The sequence below is a fragment of the Saimiri boliviensis genome, chromosome 2, assembly GCF_048565385.1.
Source record: "Saimiri boliviensis isolate mSaiBol1 chromosome 2, mSaiBol1.pri, whole genome shotgun sequence".
In the NCBI taxonomy this organism is placed as follows: domain Eukaryota; kingdom Metazoa; phylum Chordata; class Mammalia; order Primates; family Cebidae; genus Saimiri; species Saimiri boliviensis.
In genome coordinates this window covers 217,561,103-217,578,449 of record NC_133450.1, presented here as the reverse complement: position 1 = coordinate 217,578,449, position 17,347 = coordinate 217,561,103, and the positions used below count along the sequence as shown (strand labels likewise).

The 17,347-nt window shown below is 44.1% G+C and overlaps 1 protein-coding gene across 5 annotated transcripts in view; it reads left to right on the top strand.

Annotated features, from left to right (window-relative positions):
• Positions 1 to 17,347, top strand: part of GOLGA1 (golgin A1) — a 70,902-nt gene that overhangs the window by 37,043 nt on the left and 16,512 nt on the right. For 4 of the 5 annotated variants that reach the window (XM_003940631.3, XM_074395330.1, XM_010351370.3 and 1 more), the window contains 4 exons: positions 308 to 403; positions 9,911 to 10,006; positions 10,955 to 11,104; positions 11,785 to 11,880. In XM_003940631.3, coding sequence (XP_003940680.1) covers positions 308 to 403; positions 9,911 to 10,006; positions 10,955 to 11,104; positions 11,785 to 11,880 — 438 coding nt within the window. The remainder of the gene's footprint in view (positions 1 to 307; positions 404 to 9,910; positions 10,007 to 10,954; positions 11,105 to 11,784; positions 11,881 to 17,347) is intronic. The other variant, XM_074395331.1, reaches the window with a different exon arrangement.

Sequence of the window (17,347 nt, the reverse complement as noted above, 5' to 3'; positions counted from 1 at the left end):
GCCACCCACCTGCCTCATGGCAGAGGGTATCTCCTACCCTGTGCTTCCTCTTTGTGGACACTTAAACTGTGATCTATTATGTAATTTTTTTATTAGTACTTTGTTCCAGCTTCAGAGTCAAAAGACTCTTTAAAATTTATCTGTGTGTACTTTATGACATATGAATTTTATCTCCATTAGCTGTTTTTTTAAAAATGTATTAGTGTCTCTTGTGCCTAGCACAAATCATAGTATGTTGTAGATAATCTGTAAATATTTATTCATTTCAGGAATGACAGTCTTCATTTACTCTTCTTTCAACTTGCAGAAAACACTTGCTGAGCAGAATTTGGAGGATACCAGACAACAGCTCTTGGCAGCCAGAAACAGCCAGGCCAAGGCCATTAATGCCCTGGAAACTCGGGTACTGATCTTACTCCTGGTATTTCTTACATTTGGGCAGAAACCTGGCTGAATGGCAACATGGTGTGACTGAGAATCTTCTTGGTCAGAGTTTTTTCATTAGAAGGGATTATTTTCGGATCTTACCTATACAGGGATGAGTTAGTCATTTTCTTCATTCTTGACACATTGCCATGATTGAGTTCTATGTTTATTTCTAACCTTTTATTCTTGTTGGCCTCCCTCTCATAGGAAACCATTCCAGCATGGTCATATAGATGCATTTATTGTTGGGTTACCTTAAAATATGTAGCACTGTTTTGTGTGCATGTGCTTTTAATTTTTGTAAATGATACAGCTATGGATGTGTCTCATCTGTTACTTTCAGCTGCCTCAACTCTGTACCCACTTCTTTGCTTGTAGTTGTCTACATGGTAGACTTCCAGATTGCTTCCTTCTTCCTGCCACCTCAGATCATGCATAAAACCTAAAGCGACTAAGTATTATAGAACAAGATTGTTCCAGCAAGCCTGCATCTGGCTCTCCTTCTCCAGCAGGCATGAGGGTTCCTGTATATGCCTCTCTTTTCCAGCATTGACACTTCCAAGCCTTTAAAATTTTTGACAGTTTAGTGAGTGTGGAGTGGTATTTCATTACTTTAATTTGCATTGGTATGGTTATTAACGAGTTTGGCCTTATCTTCATGTGCCTGTTAATTCTTTGGGGTCTCCTTGTGGAATTGCCCAATTCATATCCTTTCCTTGTTTTCTTTGGGGGTTTCAGTACTTTCTTATTTGGTTTGTAAGATTTCATTGTATATTCTTGTTCCTAATGCTTTGTCAGTTTTAATCCTGAATCAGTCTGTTAACTGTCCGTGTATCCTTTGTTGAATAGAAATTTGTAAGTTTGATGTAATCAGATTCATCACTTTTTTCCTGTGGAGTTTGAAGTGCCATTTAAGAAATCTGTTCCTGCTCCTAAGTCACAGAGATCTACTGTTTTTTGCCTATTAAGTTTATAATTTTATCCTTCACATAATAGATCTCTAATTCATGTAAAAACTATCTTTCTGTATGGTCTTAGTTAGGGATCTAAATATGCAGAAATTCTCATATTTCTCAAAATCATTTACTAAACAATCTGTCCTTTCTGAATTGATTTTTCTTGCTAACTTTATCACATATTGTTTCCTTCTGCACATGGGTTTCTCTCTGCATTCTCTATCCATTGGTCTGATTGTCTGCTCTTGTGTAAATACTACAATGTTTTTATTATTGTAGTATATCTCAACTGTCAATAAGACAAATTCTCTTTATTTATTTTCCTTTATTTTATTTTTTTGTTTTGTTTTGCTTTTTACACCAACCTGCTTCCATACTAAAATTCTTTTTTTTGAAGATTGACCTTAACTACTTGTGGGCCTTTAAAGTTTTTAAGTTTTTGAGTTTCTAAAAAAATTCAACTTGAATTTTTATTGGGATTGCATTAAATGTACAGGCTAATTGGGAAGAATTGTCCGTTTTATAAAATTAATTATATTAATCATTCCTTCTAAGAATGTAAATATTCAGATTATTTTCTGTGTGTTTTATTAAAATTTTACATTTTTCTCAACAGATGTCTTATTTTCTTGGCTAAGTTGTTAATTCCTAGAAACTTTAGAGTTTGTGTTGATACTGTGATGGTATCTTTTTTTTTTTCTTAATTGTACTTTAGGTTCTGGGGTACATGTGCATATCTTGCAGGGTTGTTGCATAGGTACATACATGGCAAGGGGTATCTTATTTTTAATCTTTTTTTTTTTTTTTTTTTTTGAGAGGGACTCCTGCTCTGTTGCCCAGGTTGGAGTGCAGTGGCTCTGTCTCAGCTCATTACAGCCTCTGCCTCCTGGGTTCCTGTGATTCTCCTGCCTCAGCCTCCCAAGTAGCTGGGATTACAGGCGTATGCCACCACACTCAGCTAATTTTTATATATTTAGTAGAGATGGGATTTCACCATGTTTGTGAGGCTAGTCTGGAACTCCTGACCTCAGGTGATCCACCTGCCTCAGCCTCCCAAAGTGTTAGGATTACAGGTATGAGTTACCACACCTGTCCCTTATTTATTTTAATTTTTATTTTTTGGAGACATAGTCTCCCTCTATCCCCCAGGCTGAAATGCGGTGGTCCAATCTTGGCTCACTGCAACCTCCGCCTCCCAGGTTCAAGCAATTCTCCTGTCTCAGCCTCCTGAGTAGCTGGAATTACAGGCACATGCCACCACGCCCAGCTAATTTTTGTATTTTAGTAGACACGGGGTTTCACCACGTTGGCCACGCTGGTCTCAAACTCCTGACCTCAGATGATCTGCTCATCTCAGCCTCCCAAAGTGCTCAGATTACAGGTGTGAGTCACCATGCCCTACTCTTATTTTTAATCCTATTTTAAATTTTTTATTTCTGGTTATTCTAGAGAAATGCTCCCCCTTTTTTAAATTGATCTTGGATATCACACCCCTGCTGAACTTTTTACTCTACTATTGTATGATTTTTTTTTCCCCTAGGTAGATAATCATATTGTCCGTGAAAAATGACAACATTATCTTATTTCTTTTTTTTTTTTTTTTTTTTTGAGACGGAGTTTCGCTTTTGTTACCCAGGCTGGAGTGCAATGGTGCAATCTCGGCTCACCGCAACCTCTGCCTCCTGGGTTCAGGCAATTCTCCTGCCTCAGCCTCCTGAGTAGCTGGGATTACAGGCACGTGCCACCATGCCCAGCTAATTTTTTGTATTTTTTTAGTAGAGACAAGGTTTCACCATGTTGACCAGGATGGTCTTGATCTCTTGACCTCGTGATCCACCCGCCTCGGCCTCCCAAAGTGCTGGGATTACAGGCTTGAGCCACCGTGCCCAGCTTATCTTATTTCTTGTAATTTTCCCACCTCTTACTCCATTTTCTGTTCATTTAACATTGAAGGGCCTCCAGACTAAGTGAAGCAATAATAGTGTAGTGGGAATCTTTGTTTTGTTCCCAGTCTTAAAGGAAATGTGCCTGAAGTTTTGTTACTTGGTATAAAATTTGCAGGATTTTGGTATGTATATATGTATGTATGTATGTATGTATTTATCTGAGACAGAGTGTTACTCTGTCATCCAGGCTGGAGTGTAGTGGCATGATCTTGGCTCACTGCAACCTCCGCCTCCCAAGTTCAAGCGATTCTCCCACCTCACCCTCTGAAGTAGGTGGGTTAACAGGTGCCTGCCTCCACACCTGCCTAATTTTTAAGTTTTTAGTAGAGACGGAGTTTTACTATGTTGGCCAGGTGGGTCTTGAACTCCTGACCTCAAGTGATCCACCCACCTCAGCAGTCCAAAGTACTGGGATTAGAGGTTTGAGCCACGGTGCCATTTATTTAATATATATTTTCCCACCCACCTCATTATCTTAGAGGTTTGTAGCATTTAATCTTTACTGTTTTTTGTTTTGGTTTGGTTTTGGTTTTGGTGTTTTTTTTTTTTTTAATAGGGTCTTACTCTGTCACCCAGGCCAGAGTGCAGTGGTACTATCAAGGCTCACTGTAGCCTTGACCTCCTGTGCTCAAGCAATTCTCCCACCTCAGCCTCCCAAGTAGCTGGAAATACAGGCATGTGCCACCATGCCTGGTTAATTTTTGTATTTTTTTGTAGAGATGGGGTTTGGCCATGTTACCCAGGCTAGTCTTGAACTCTTGAGCTCAAGATATCTGCCCATCTTGGCCTTCCAAAGTGCTGGAATTATAGTCTTGAGCCACCACACTCAGACTGCTTTTGTTTTTCTTTTTTGAGATGGAGTCTTACTCTGTCACCCAGGCTGGAGTGGAGTGACATGATCTTAGCTCACTGCAAACTTTGCCTCCCGGGTTCAAGCGATTTTCCTGCCTCAGCCTCCCGAGTAGTTAGGACTACAGGTGCACGCCACCACGTTTGGCTAATTGTACTTTTACTAGAGACGGGGTTTCCACACGTTGGCCAGGCTGGTCTTGAACTCCTGACCTCAGATGATCTGCCTGCCTTGGCCTCTCACAGTGCTGGGATTACAGGCGTGAGCCACTGCACCTGGCCTTTTTTCTTTTGTTTTGTTTTGTTTTGTTTTTTAATCAGAAAATTTTAGAAGTCTGTCATGTGCTCTACTTGCACTAATTGAAAAAAATCATGGCCAGGCATGGTGGCTCACATCTGTAATTCCAGCACTTTGGGACGTCAAGGTGGGATGATTGCTTGAGCTCAGGCATTCCATACCAGTCTGGGCAATACAATAAGACCCTGTCTCTAGAAAAAAATAGAAAAATTAACTGGGCGTGGTGGCATGTACCTATGGTCCCAACTACAAAGGAGGAGGAAGTGGAAGGATCACTTAAGTCTAGGCAGTCAAGGCTGTGGTGAGCCATGATCATGCCACTGTACTCAAGCCTGGGCAACAGAGTGAGACCTTGTTTCAGAAATACATACACATAAATTATTTTTCCATTCATCTATTAGTGTGAATTACATTAATATATTTTCTGATGTTGAACCATTGTTGCATTGCATTCCTGGGATAACTACCTCTTGATGTATTATTTTTGTAATAAATGTTTGAATTTGGTTAGCTAATATTTTATTTAGAGTTTTTGCATCTATATTTAAAATTGAAGGGGCTTGAAATTATCCGGTTGTAGAATCATGCTACACCAGCCTTATTAAAACAGCTGGGTAGCTTTTGTATTTTCTGAAACAATTTATATTAAGATATAATTTATTTAAAATTAATACATATATAAACTTGGCAGCATTTACCTATAAAACCATTTGGACCTGGGTTTTTGAAGGGAGGGACAACTGTGATTATAATTTCAATCTTCATTGCTTATTAGACTAACCTTTTTCTTTTTTTTTTTTTTTGAGATGGAGTTTCGCTCTTGTTACCCAGGCTGGAGTGCAATGGCGCGATCTCGGCTCACCGCAACCTCCGCCTCCTGGGTTCAGGCAATTCTCCTGCCTCAGCCTCCTGAGTAGCTGGGATTACAGGCATGCGCCACCATGCCCAGCTGATTTTTTGTATTTTTAGTAGAGACGGGGTTTCACCATGTTGACCAGGTTGGTCTCGATCTCTCGACCTCGTGATCCACCCACCTCGGCCTCCCAAAGTGCTGGGATTACAGGCTTGAGCCACCGCGCCCGGCCCACCTTTTTCTTTTTGCACCAATTTGACATCTTTTCTTTTTTCTAGACTTAACCATTTCATCTTGATTTTCCAATTTATTATCATGTAATACTCTTAAGATGTATTATCATAGAATAATATATTTGCCTATATACATATAATAGTGTTTTCTTTTTTAATCTCTGTTGTGTTCCCTTTTTCTGTATTTTGTTAATTTGCATATTCTTTTTTTCTGATCAGTCTTGCCAGAGCTGTTTCAGGATGGTGGAAACCAATCCTTGGACTAAATGTTGCTGGAAGACATGCCTACTCATTTACATATTGTTTATAACTGTTTTCTTGCTACCATGGCCAAGTGAAAAAAACCATGGTATTTACTGGCTTTTTACATAAAAAGTTTGGCAACACCTGAACTATTTTATTAATCGTTTTAAAGAACTGCCTTTGGTTTCATCTTTTCAAATTTTTATTCTCTTTTTAAATTTCTATCTTTTATTATTATTTTTCTTCCTATTTCTTTAGGTTTGCTTCTTCTTTTTTTTTTTTTTTTTTTTTTTTTTTTTTTTTTTTTTTTTTGTCTTTGAGACAGTCTCACTCTGTCACCCAGACTGGAGTGCAGTGGCGTAATCTCTGCTCATTGCAACCTCTGCATCCTGGGTTCAAGCGATTCTCCTGCCTCAGTCTCCTGAGGAGCTGGGACTACAGACACACGCCAGCATGTGTGGATAATTTTTTTTTTTTTTTTTTGCAACCTCTGCAACCTGGGTTCAGGCGATTCTCCTGCCTCAGCCTCCTGAGGAGCTGGGACTACAGACACGTGCCAGCATGTCTGGATAATTTTTTTTTTTTTTTTTTAAGTAGAGATGGGGTTTCACCATATTGACCAGGCTGGTCTTGAACTCCTCACTTCATGGTTCACCTGCCTGGCTTCCCAGAGTGTTGGGATTATAGGCGTCAGCCACTGCACCTAGCCGCTCCATTATTTTTGTAGTTTCTTTATTTTGGGTGGAGGGGGAACAGAGTCTTGCTCTGATGCCCAATCTGGAGTGAAGTGTCCCAATCTCAGCTTACTATAACCTCGGCCTCCTGGGCTCAAGCGATTCTCCTGCCTCAGCCTCCCAAAGAGCTGGGATTACAGGTGTGCCCCATCACGCCCGGCTCATTCTATTGCATTTTTAGTAGAGACAGGGTTTCACCCTGTTGACCAGGCTGCTCTCAGACTCCTGACCTCAAGTGATCTGCCCACCTCAGCCTCCCAAAGTGCTAGGATTACAGGTGTGAGCCATCATGCCAGCCAGTTTTTTAAATTTCTTGAATTGAATGTTTATTTCATTTTTTAAATCTTTCTTATTTCCTGATAAATACATTTTAAACTATATTTTTCTAAAAAGACTGTTTTGTTTTACTGTAATTTCAGTTTTATTTCTGAATATCCTTTATGATCAATTCAGTGTACATTGTTGTACAAATATCAGCACTATCCATCTCCAAAACTTTTTCATCTTCCCAAACAAAAACTTACTAAACAGTAACTCCCCAGTTCCTCCTACCCCTAGTCTGGGAACCACCACTCTATTTTCTGTCTCTTTGAGTTTGAATACTCTAGATACCTCATATCAGTGGAATCATACAATGTTTGTCCTTTTTTTTTTTTTTTTTTTTGGAGACGGAGTTTCGCTCTTGTTACCCAGGCTGGAGTGCAATGGCGCGATCTCGGCTCACCGCAACCTCCGCCTCCTGGGTTCAGGCAATTCTCCTGCCTCAGCCTCCCGGGTAGCTGGGATTACAGGCACACGCCACCATGCCCAGCTAATTTTTTGTATTTTTAGTAGAGATGGGGTTTCACTATGTTGACCAGGATGGTCTCAATCTCTTGACCTCGTGATCCACCTGCCTTGGCCTCCCAAAGTGCTGGGATTACAGGCGTGAGCCACCGCGCCAATGTTTGTCCTTTTATGTCTGGCTTATTTGACTTAGTGTAATGTCTTCACTGTTCGTCTATGTTGAAGCATGTGCCAGAATTTTATTCCTTTTTAAGGCTGAATAATATTCCATTATATGTATAGACCACATTTTGTTTCTCCATTCATTCATTGATGGACATTTGGGTTCCACTTGTCTTTTTTTAAATTATTATTTGGTCTTTTTTCCCCCTTTTTGTAGAGAACTGGGTCTCCCTATGTTGAGGTCTTCAATTCTTGGGCTCAAGCTATGCATTTGTTTCTCTAAGTGCTGGGCTTGCAGACATGAGCTACCACTCCTGTAAGCCCAGCACTTAGGGAGGCAAGGCATAGCTTTCTTTTCTTTTTTTTTGAGACAGAGTCTCGCTCTATCACCCAGGCTGGAGTGCAGTGGTACCATCTTGGCTCACTGCAGCCCCCACCCCGCAGGTTCAAGCAATTTTTGTACTTAACCCTCCCGAGTAGCTGGGACTACACATGTGCACCACCATGCCTTGTATTTTTAGTAGAGGCAGGGTTTTGTCATGTTGGCCCAGCTGATCTTGAACTCCTGGCCTCAAGTGATCTGCCTGTCTTGGCCCTCCAGAGTGCTAGGTTTACAGGCATGAGCCACTGCACTCAGCCCACACCCAGCTTTTGATGGACATTTGAGTTGTTTCTGTCTTTTGGCTGTTGTGAATAATGCTACCATGAAATTCCTGTACAAGGTTTTTGTGTGGACTTAATGTTTTCATTTCTCTTAAGTATATACCTAGGAATAAAATAAAATTGCAGGCTCATATGGTAACTTCTTGTTTAATCTCTTGAGGATCTGAATCTGCCTTGAGCTTGGCTTCTAAATTAAGACTCAGATATTTTCTGATCTTAGGAGTATAAAACTATGTCTTGCTCTTAGGACTACCACCAATAAAATTTGCATTCATGAGCTGGTAACGACCCTGTTCTTCCCTGTGGACTAGTAGCCCCTTTGTCATGGGATCATTTCAGTTAAATCTAACATGTGAATGTATGTGAGGAGCCTGGGACTTAAAAACATTCTCTCCTTCGGCCGGGCGCAGTGGCTCAAGCCTGTAATCCCAGCACTTTGGGAGGCCGAGGCGGGTGGATCACGAGGTCAAGAGATCGAGACCATCCTGGTCAACATGGTGAAACCCCGTCTCTACTAAAAATACAAAAAATTAGCTGGGCATGGTGGCACGTGCCTGTAATTCCAGCTACTCAGGAGGCTGAGGCAGGAGAATTGCCTGAACCCAGGAGGCGGAGGTTGCGGTGAGCCGAGATCGCGCCATTGCACTCCAGCCTGGGTAACAAGAGCGAAACTCCGTCTCAAAAAAAAAAAAAAAAAAAAAATTATCTCCTTGTGTGTCTGCCTCTCCTTCACCGACCTGCATGCAGCCTTCCTTGTGCTTATGTTTGATAATAGAACTCCCCAAGGCCAGACCTTATTCAGCAATAAGAAGGCTTTATAAGAGAAATTCACAGATACAGCTCGAATCTGGCAAAAATGTCAACTTGGAGAGCCAAGTGCAACTCAGTAGTAGAGAGTGAGTCCCTCAGGGCAAGTCTGCATCTGTCCCACTCACTGCACTGGCATTGTGCCCTGGTGTAGTTCGTGGTATGGAGTCAGCCTTGTTTAGTATTCGTATAATGAGTAAGTCCTGAATTTGTATTGTGAGCAGTAATCCCACTTGAGGGACGCGGTCCTAAGGAAGTCATTCAAACCATGTAAAAAAATACTTGTGATGTTAATTGCTGCATTATTTTAGATGGAAAACAGCCTAAGTAGCCAGCACAGTAGGCATATGGGTCAGTAAATTACAAAATACTATTAAGGACATAATGATCTGAGTCCAGAGATTACCTGGAGACAGAAGGATGTTTAAGAGTGGGGAAAAGATAAAGCTTTACATTGTCTTATTAAAACTATATAAAGTTGGCCGGGCGCAGTGGCTCAAGCCTATAATCCCAGCACTTTGGGAGGCCGAGGTGGGTAGATCACGAGGTCATGAGATTGAGACCATCCTGGTCAACATGGTGAAACCCCGTCTCTACTAAAAATACAAAAAATTAGCTGGGCATGGTGGCACATGCCTGTAATCCGAGCTACTCAGGAGGCTGAGGCAGGAGAATTGCCTGAACCCAGGAGGCGGAGGTTGCGGTGAGCCGAGATTGCGCCATTGCACTCCAGCCTGGGTAACAAGAGCAAAACTCCGTCTCAAAAAAAAAAAGGAAAATACATTAGAATGCTAGTGTTTTATAATGGTAGACTTATGGGGTATCTTGTTTCTCAGGTTACATTTTTATATAATGTACCTGTTTTATTATTTAAATTGCTTTGCATTTTAAAGCCATTTGTTACCACTATTCAGCTTCTTGTGAACAGAAAGAATGCTTCTGCTTCCCTCTCAGGTGAGAGAACTGGAGCGGACCTTGCAGGCCTCTGAGGAGCAGCTCCAGCAGAGCAGGGGCGTTGTGGCTGCCCAGGAAGCTCAGATACAGGAACTCGTAAGTGGTTATTGGAGCTGCTGTATTCCAGGCCCTTAATGCTCTCTCTCCAGGCCTTTGCAGATGCCCCAAACTCCTTCTCAACTTCGGCAAGGATACCTGGGCCTGCCCATAGATATAGTTCATGTGTTGCATGTGAACAGGCCGGCAGCAGGGGGTGGAGGGAGTCAGGACCTATTGGTGGGCCTGAGTTAACCTGGGTGGTAGACCAGCTGCTCCTTTCCACCTGACATCCCACCTTCAGGTCCAGCCTGGTCCTGGGGTTGTCAGAGGTGACAGTTCCACTAGAAGTCAAACTTCAACTTGCAATCAGGGGCAGGGAGAACAAGCCCAGACTCTGGGGAGAGGATGGCCAGGGCTTGGTGTGGAGTTGGAAGGTGGGGGAATCAAACCAGTCAGTGTGTATTTCATATTCGCCATGTCCCAGGCACTGGGCTCAGTGCTGTGCACGTGCTTTCGTTTAGTGCTTGCAGGAGACCTGAAAAGTATGCACCGTCATCCTCATCCTGTAGACGAGGCCAGCTTAGAAGGATTGGCTCAGTAGCCCACAGGCTTGCAGCCAGTAGATGGCAAAACCCACATGTTTCTTATGTCAAAGCCCTGTTCTTCATTACTGTATTATACTGCCTCCCCAGGGAAAGCCGTAGCCACCCAGGCAACACCGAATAGTGTGAAGGAGGCCTGTGTCTAAGGGCTGGCTGGTGCCCAGAGCTGTCCCCACACAACTTGAGGATGGAGTGAAGACATCAAGACTTCATCTCCTGCAACAGGCCAGGGTCCAGGAGCAACAAGCAGAGCCTGCAGCAGGGAGTTCAGCAACACTAGGGAGGAGGGGGTCAGGAGAGAGTTGTTTCTGTTGGATACCCATCTTTTCACCAAGGTCCAGACTGAGGTCCCCCACTGGAAACCAGTGTTACCATGACTGACCGTCCTCTGGTCTCCCCACAGGCTGCTGCTAGCCAGGAGAGCAGCCATGTGCAGCAGCAGGCCCTTGCTCTGGAGCAGCAGTTCGCAGAGCGCACCCAGGCCCTAGAAGCCCAGATTGTGGCCCTGGAGAGAGCACGGGCAGCTGACCAGACCACCGCAGAGCAAGGGATGGTGAGTGAAGAGCTGAGAGAGGGTGGGCCCAGGAGCACCAGGGTCCCGCACAGCAAAGTCAGCGTGCTCAACAGCACAGCACTCTCTCTGCATGAGGGAACCACTTTAGAGGGCAGTGCTTTTTTTTTTTTTTGCTTTGAGACAGTGTCCCGTTCTGTCACCTAGGCTGGAGTACAGTGGCATGATCACAGCTGACTGCAACTCCAACCTCTCAGACTCAAGTAATCCTCCTTCCTCAGCCTCCAGAGTAGCTGGGAGTACAGGCGTGCACCACCACAGCCCACTAATTTTTTTTTTTTGGAAAGACAAGGTCTCACTATGTTGCCCAGGCTGGTCTCAAATGCCTAGGCTCAAGGGATCTGCCACCTCAGCCTCCCAAAGTGCTGGGATTACAGGCGTGAGCCACTGCACTGAGAGCAGTTCTTATCTTTCCAGAGACAACCTGCTCATGAGACTAGATTTTTACTGCTTTTTACAAAACTCAAAACAGTTTTCTTTTTCCTTTGGCCCCACAGGGACTTCCTGCTTTCTGACCAGTCCCCTCTCCTTCTTCCTATTAGATTTTAAAATGTATGTTGTTCCTCTCTATACCTTCTTCTTCCTGGTCCATGCTCCCTATGCCCCAGGGAAATATGGTAGTGAAGGCTTTTCTTTTTATATATGTTCTTCTAAATTGGCAGAGACAACTGGAGCAAGAAAATGCAGCCCTTAAAGAAAGCAAGAATGAATGTGAACGTTCTTTACAACATCACCAGTTTGAACTAAAGAAGCTAAAGGTATTTATCTAACTGAATCAGTGTTTCACAAAAGTGTTCAAATTTTTACATGTGTATTCACAGTGCCCCACTTCTCATACTTACAGTATGGGAGGAGTAGAATTAGCATATGTTCAATAGTTCTGTTAGGCATCTGCCAGAAATTGCTGCTTCATTAAGTTCTTTCAGGGATCCAGGATGGTAAGAAGAATTATGCTTATTTGGCAGTCAATGTTATTGAGGTTCCAAGGGTAAACCATTTGTACAAGTTGCATAGCTGGTTAGAGGTGGTGCTAGTCTGACTTCACCCTACCACCTAGGAGGTCGACCAGTGGATCCTTTCCACCTGACACAAAGGCCATCCCTTCCTCTGGCATCAACAGCTGCTTGAAAGTCATGCTATCAAAACACTGCTCTGGCTGATACTGCCAGGGAGACCGTTAAGCAAGACTTTAAAAGATGATAAAAGGCACGGTGGCTTACACCTGTAATTCCAGCACTTTGGGAGGCCGTGGCAGGTGGGTCACGAGGTTAGGAGTTCGAGACCATTCTGGCCAACATAGTGAAACCCCATCTCTATTAAAAATACAAAAAATACAAAAAACAAGAAACAAACAAACAAAACAAAAAACAAAAAGAAAAAATAATAATAAAAATACGAAAAATTAGCCGGGTGTGGTGGTGTGTGCCTATAAGCCCAGCTACTCAGGAGGCTGAGGCAGGAGAATCATGTGAACCCAGGAGTTGGAAGTTGCAGTGAGCCGAGATTGCATCATTGTACTCCAGTCTGGACGACAGTGTAAGACTCCATCTCAAAAAAAAAAAAAAAAAATGATGATAAGGACCTTTGTTTTGTTTATTTATGTCAGGATCCATGTACAGAAATGAAGAAACAATCTGCTAGATTGTTATACTTTCTCTTCTGCAAATTTGGAGCTTTAATCAGATGATGCCTGTTTTATTCCATAAACATAACTGGATGCCGGGCGCGGTGGCTCAAGCCTGTAATCCCAGCACTTTGGGAGGCCGAGGCGGGTGGATCACAAGGTCGAGAGATCGAGACCAACCTGGTCAACATGGTGAAACCCCGTCTCTACTAAAAATACAAAAAATTAGCTGGGCATGGTGGCGCGTGCCTGTAATCCCAGCTACTCAGGAAGCTGAGACAGGAGAATTGCCTGAACCCAGGAGGCGGAGGTTGCGGTGAGCCGAGATCGCGCCATTGCACTCCAGCCTGGGTAACAAGAGCGAAACTCCGTCTCAAAAAAAAAAAAAAAAAAAAAAACCATAACTGGATAAAGAGGAGGAAAGATTCTGTCAATTACTTATATGCCCCCAGACTCCCCCGGCCCCTTTCAAAGCACCTTGGATCCTGGGACATTGTAGTACTTGCCCGGCTTGGTCATGACTTGAAGATTTTATGGATCCTTTGGCAGCAATCTCTGAGAGCATCCATAGCTGAATGCCTGCACCTAGTAAGCGTCCAGTAATCAGATCTGATGACTGATGCAGATACTAATGCAATAGCATTGCATTGTGAGAAACATAGACTTTGGAGTCAGATTTTTCTTATGCATTCCTTCAACAAACATTTAAGTATCTGTAAGTGCCAGGCATCATTGTAGGTGCTGGGATGTATTAAATAGCAATGAGCCAGGTGCGGTGGCCCACACCTGTAATCCTAGTACTTTGAGAGGCCAAGGTGGGTGGATCACCTGAGGTCAGGAGTTCGAGACCAGCCTAGCCAACATGGTAAAAGCCGGTCTCTACTAAAAATACAGCAGTTAGCTGGGTGCGGTGATGCATTCCTGTAATCCTAGCTACCTGGGAGGCTAAGGCAGGAGAATTGCTTGAACGCGGGAGGCGGAGGCTGCAGAGAGCTGACATTGTGCCACTGTACTACAGCCTGGTGACAGAGCAACACTTTGTCTCAAAAAAAAAGAAAAGAAAAAAAAAAACGAAAGAAAGAAAAGAAAACAGAGCAGGACAAGGACAGCCCTTGGGAGGTGTGGGAGGAGAGGGCTCTTTTCTTTTTTTTTTTTAATTTCTACATTGGCTCAGAAACAAAGAGAGGGCTCTTTTCTATGTGGAGTTAGGGAAGGCTTTGATGCTGGCAGAAGGGCCCGCAATGTGGATATTTGAGGAGGAATATTCCAGACAGAAGAAATAGCAAATATAAAGGCTCTGAGGCAAGAAAAAGTCTGGTCTCTTCAAAAAATAGCACAGAGGCCAGTGTGGCTACAGCTAGTATCAGGAGGAGAGCGTGGCTGGTGGTGAGGAGGGACATAGGCATTTGAAAGAATCACGAGAAGCCAGCCCTGGCAGGTCTTTTTTTGGTTTGTTTTTTTGAGACAAGGTCTTGCTCTGTTGCCCAGGCTGGAATGCAGTGGTGTGATCACAGCTGTCTGCAGCCTCAACCTCTCAGGCTCAAGCAGTCCCTCCTACCTCAGCCTCCTGAATAGCTGGGTCTACAGGTGTGCACCACCACACCCTACTAATTTATTAATTTTTCTTTTGTAGAGACAGGGTCTTGCTATGTTAACCAGGCTGGTTTTGAACGCCTGGGCTCAAGAGATCCACTTCCCTTGCCCTCCCAAAGTGCTAGGATTACAGGGGTGAGCCACCACTCCTAGGCAGCCATGGCAGGTCTTAAGCAGATAAGTGACATGAGAAGTTTTCTTTTAAAAGGATTTCTCAGCTGGGTGTGGTGGCCCATGACTGTAATCCAAGCACTTTGGAGGCCAAGTCGGGCAGATCACCTGAGGTCGGGAGTTCAAGACCAGCCTGACCAACGTGGTGAAACCCGTCTTTAAAAAAAGAAAAATATAATAAATCAATAAAAAGAAAGGATTTCTCTGGCTGCCTGTGAAGAATGTTTAGTAAGGGAGGCATGAGCAGAAGCAGGAAGACTGTTTAGGAGACGTTTTAGGAATCTAAGCCAGGAGTGACTAGCACGTTAGTGGTGGACTTGGGAAGAAGAATTCAGATCAGGATTTATTTTAGAGATGGAGTTTTTTTGTCTGTTTTTTGTTTTTGAGACAGAGTCTTGCTTTGTCAGCCAAGCTGGAGTGCAGTGGAGTGATCTCAGCTCACTGTAACCTCGACCTCCTGGGTTCAAGCAATTCTCCTGCCTCACCTCCCGAGTAGCCGGGACTATAGGCATGTGCCACCTTGCCTGGCTAATTTTTGTATTTTTGGTAGAGACAGGATTTTACCATATTGGCCAGGCTGGTCTCAAACTCCTGACCTCAAGTGATCCACCTGCCTCAACCTCCCAAAGTGCTGGGATTACAGGCGTGAACCACCATGCCCTACTTGAGTTAGAGCTTTTAGAACTTAGGAATGAGAGAAAAAAAAGGAATTGTAGATGACATCTAGGTTTGATTTGTATAACTCAAGAGTTTCTCCACCTCAGTGCTATTGACATTTGAGGCCGGATGGCTCTCTGTTGTGGATGGTTCTGTGTTGTGGAGGTTCTGTGTTGGGGATGGTTCTCTGTTGTGGATGGTTCTGTGTTGGGGATGGTTCTGTGTTCGGGATGGTTCTCTGTTGTGGATGGTTCTGTGTTGTGGAGGTTCTGTGTTGTGGATGGTTCTGTGTTGTCGATGGTTCTGTGTTGTGCATGGTTCTGTGTTGGGGATGGTTCTCTGTTGTGGAGGTTCTGTGTTGTGGATGGTTTGTGTTGTGGATGGTTCTCTGTTGTGGATGGTTCTGTGTTGTGGAGATTCTGTGTTGTGGATGGTTCTCTGTTGTGGATGGTTCTGTGTTGGGGATGGTTCTGTGTTCGGGATGGTTCTCTATTGTGGAGGTTCTGTGTTGGGGATGGTTCTGTGTTGGGGATGGTTCTGTGTTGGGGATGGTTCTCTGTTGTGGATGGTTCTGTGTTGGGGATGGTTCTCTGTTGTGGATGGTTCTGTGTTGTGGATGGTTCTGTGTTGGGGATGGTTCTGTGTTGGGGATGGTTCTGTGTTGGGGATGGTTCTGTGTTGGGGATGGTTCTCTGTTGGGGATGGTTCTGTGTTGGGGATGGTTCTCTGTTGTGGATGGTTCTCTGTTGGGGATGGTTCTCTGTTGTGGATGGTTCTGTGTTGTGGATGGTTCTGTGTTGGGGATGGTTCTCTGTTGTGGATGGTTCTGTGTTGGGGATGGTTCTCTGTTGTGGATGGTTCTCTGTTGGGGATGGTTCTGTGTTGGGGATGGTTCTCTGTTGTGGATGGTTCTGTGTTGTGGATGGTTCTGTGTTGTGGATGGTTCTGTGTTGGGGATGGTTCTGTGTTGTGGATGGTTCTGTGTTGGGGATGGTTCTCTGTTGTGGATGGTTCTGTGTTGTGGATGGTTCTGTGTTGTGGATGGTTCTGTGTTGGGGATGGTTCTGTGTTGTGGATGGTTCTGTGTTGGGGATGGTTCTGTGTTGTGGATGGTTCTGTGTTGTGGATGGTTCTGTGTTGGGGATGGTTCTGTGTTGGGGATGGTTCTGTGTTGTGGATGGTTCTGTGTTGGGGATGGTTCTGTGTTGGGGATGGTTCTGTGTTGGGGATGGTTCTGTGTTGTGGATGGTTCTGTGTTGGGGATGGTTCTGTGTTGCGGATGGTTCTGTGTTGTGGATGGTTCTGTGTTGGGGATGGTTCTGTGTTGGGGATGGTTCTGTGTTGGGGATGGTTCTGTGTTGTGGATGGTTCTGTGTTGGGGATGGTTCTGTGTTGGGGATGGTTCTGTGTTGGGGATGGTTCTGTGTTGTGGATGATTCTGTGTTGGGGATGGTTCTCTGTTGTGGAGGTTCTGTGTTGTGGAGGTTCTATGTTGTAGATGGTCCTCTGTTGTGGAGGTTCTCTGTTGTATTTGCTGCAAATGTTCATGGTAGGCTGCTTAGGAGCATCCACCCACTAGATGTCAGTAGCAGCCCCACTTAGGACAACCACAGTGTCTCCAGACATTGCCAAATGTCTCGCGGGGGCAGAAGCACTACTGGCAGAGAACCACTGGGGTAACTGAATGAATAGGGTATGTACCATTCACTGAGACGGGGGTCCAGGGAAGTATGTCAAGAGTGGATTCCATTTTGGACATGTTGAGCTTTGGAGGCCCACCCATCAGGCATATCTGGTAGTCTGTAGGCTACAAGTCTGGAAATCAAAGCAGATTCTGAGTAGATCTATAAATTAGGAAACTTGTGTGCCTATATCCCAGCTGCTTGGGAGCCCAGGAGGCGGAGGTTGCAGTGAGCCAGGATCACACCACTGCACTCCAGCCTGGATGATAGAGTAAAAACCTATCTTAAACAAAACAAAACAAAACAACAACAACCAACCTTTAAATTAGGAAACTATCAATCAGCATAGCTCATAGGCACAATTACAGCCAAATGCCTATCAGTGAGTGCAGATAGAGAAGAGGGTCAAAAGCGAAGGCAAGGGCCACACCAGCAGGCAGAGGCTCAGAGGAGGGGCCAACAGAGAAGATGCCAAAGGAGCCACAGGTAGGAGCGGTA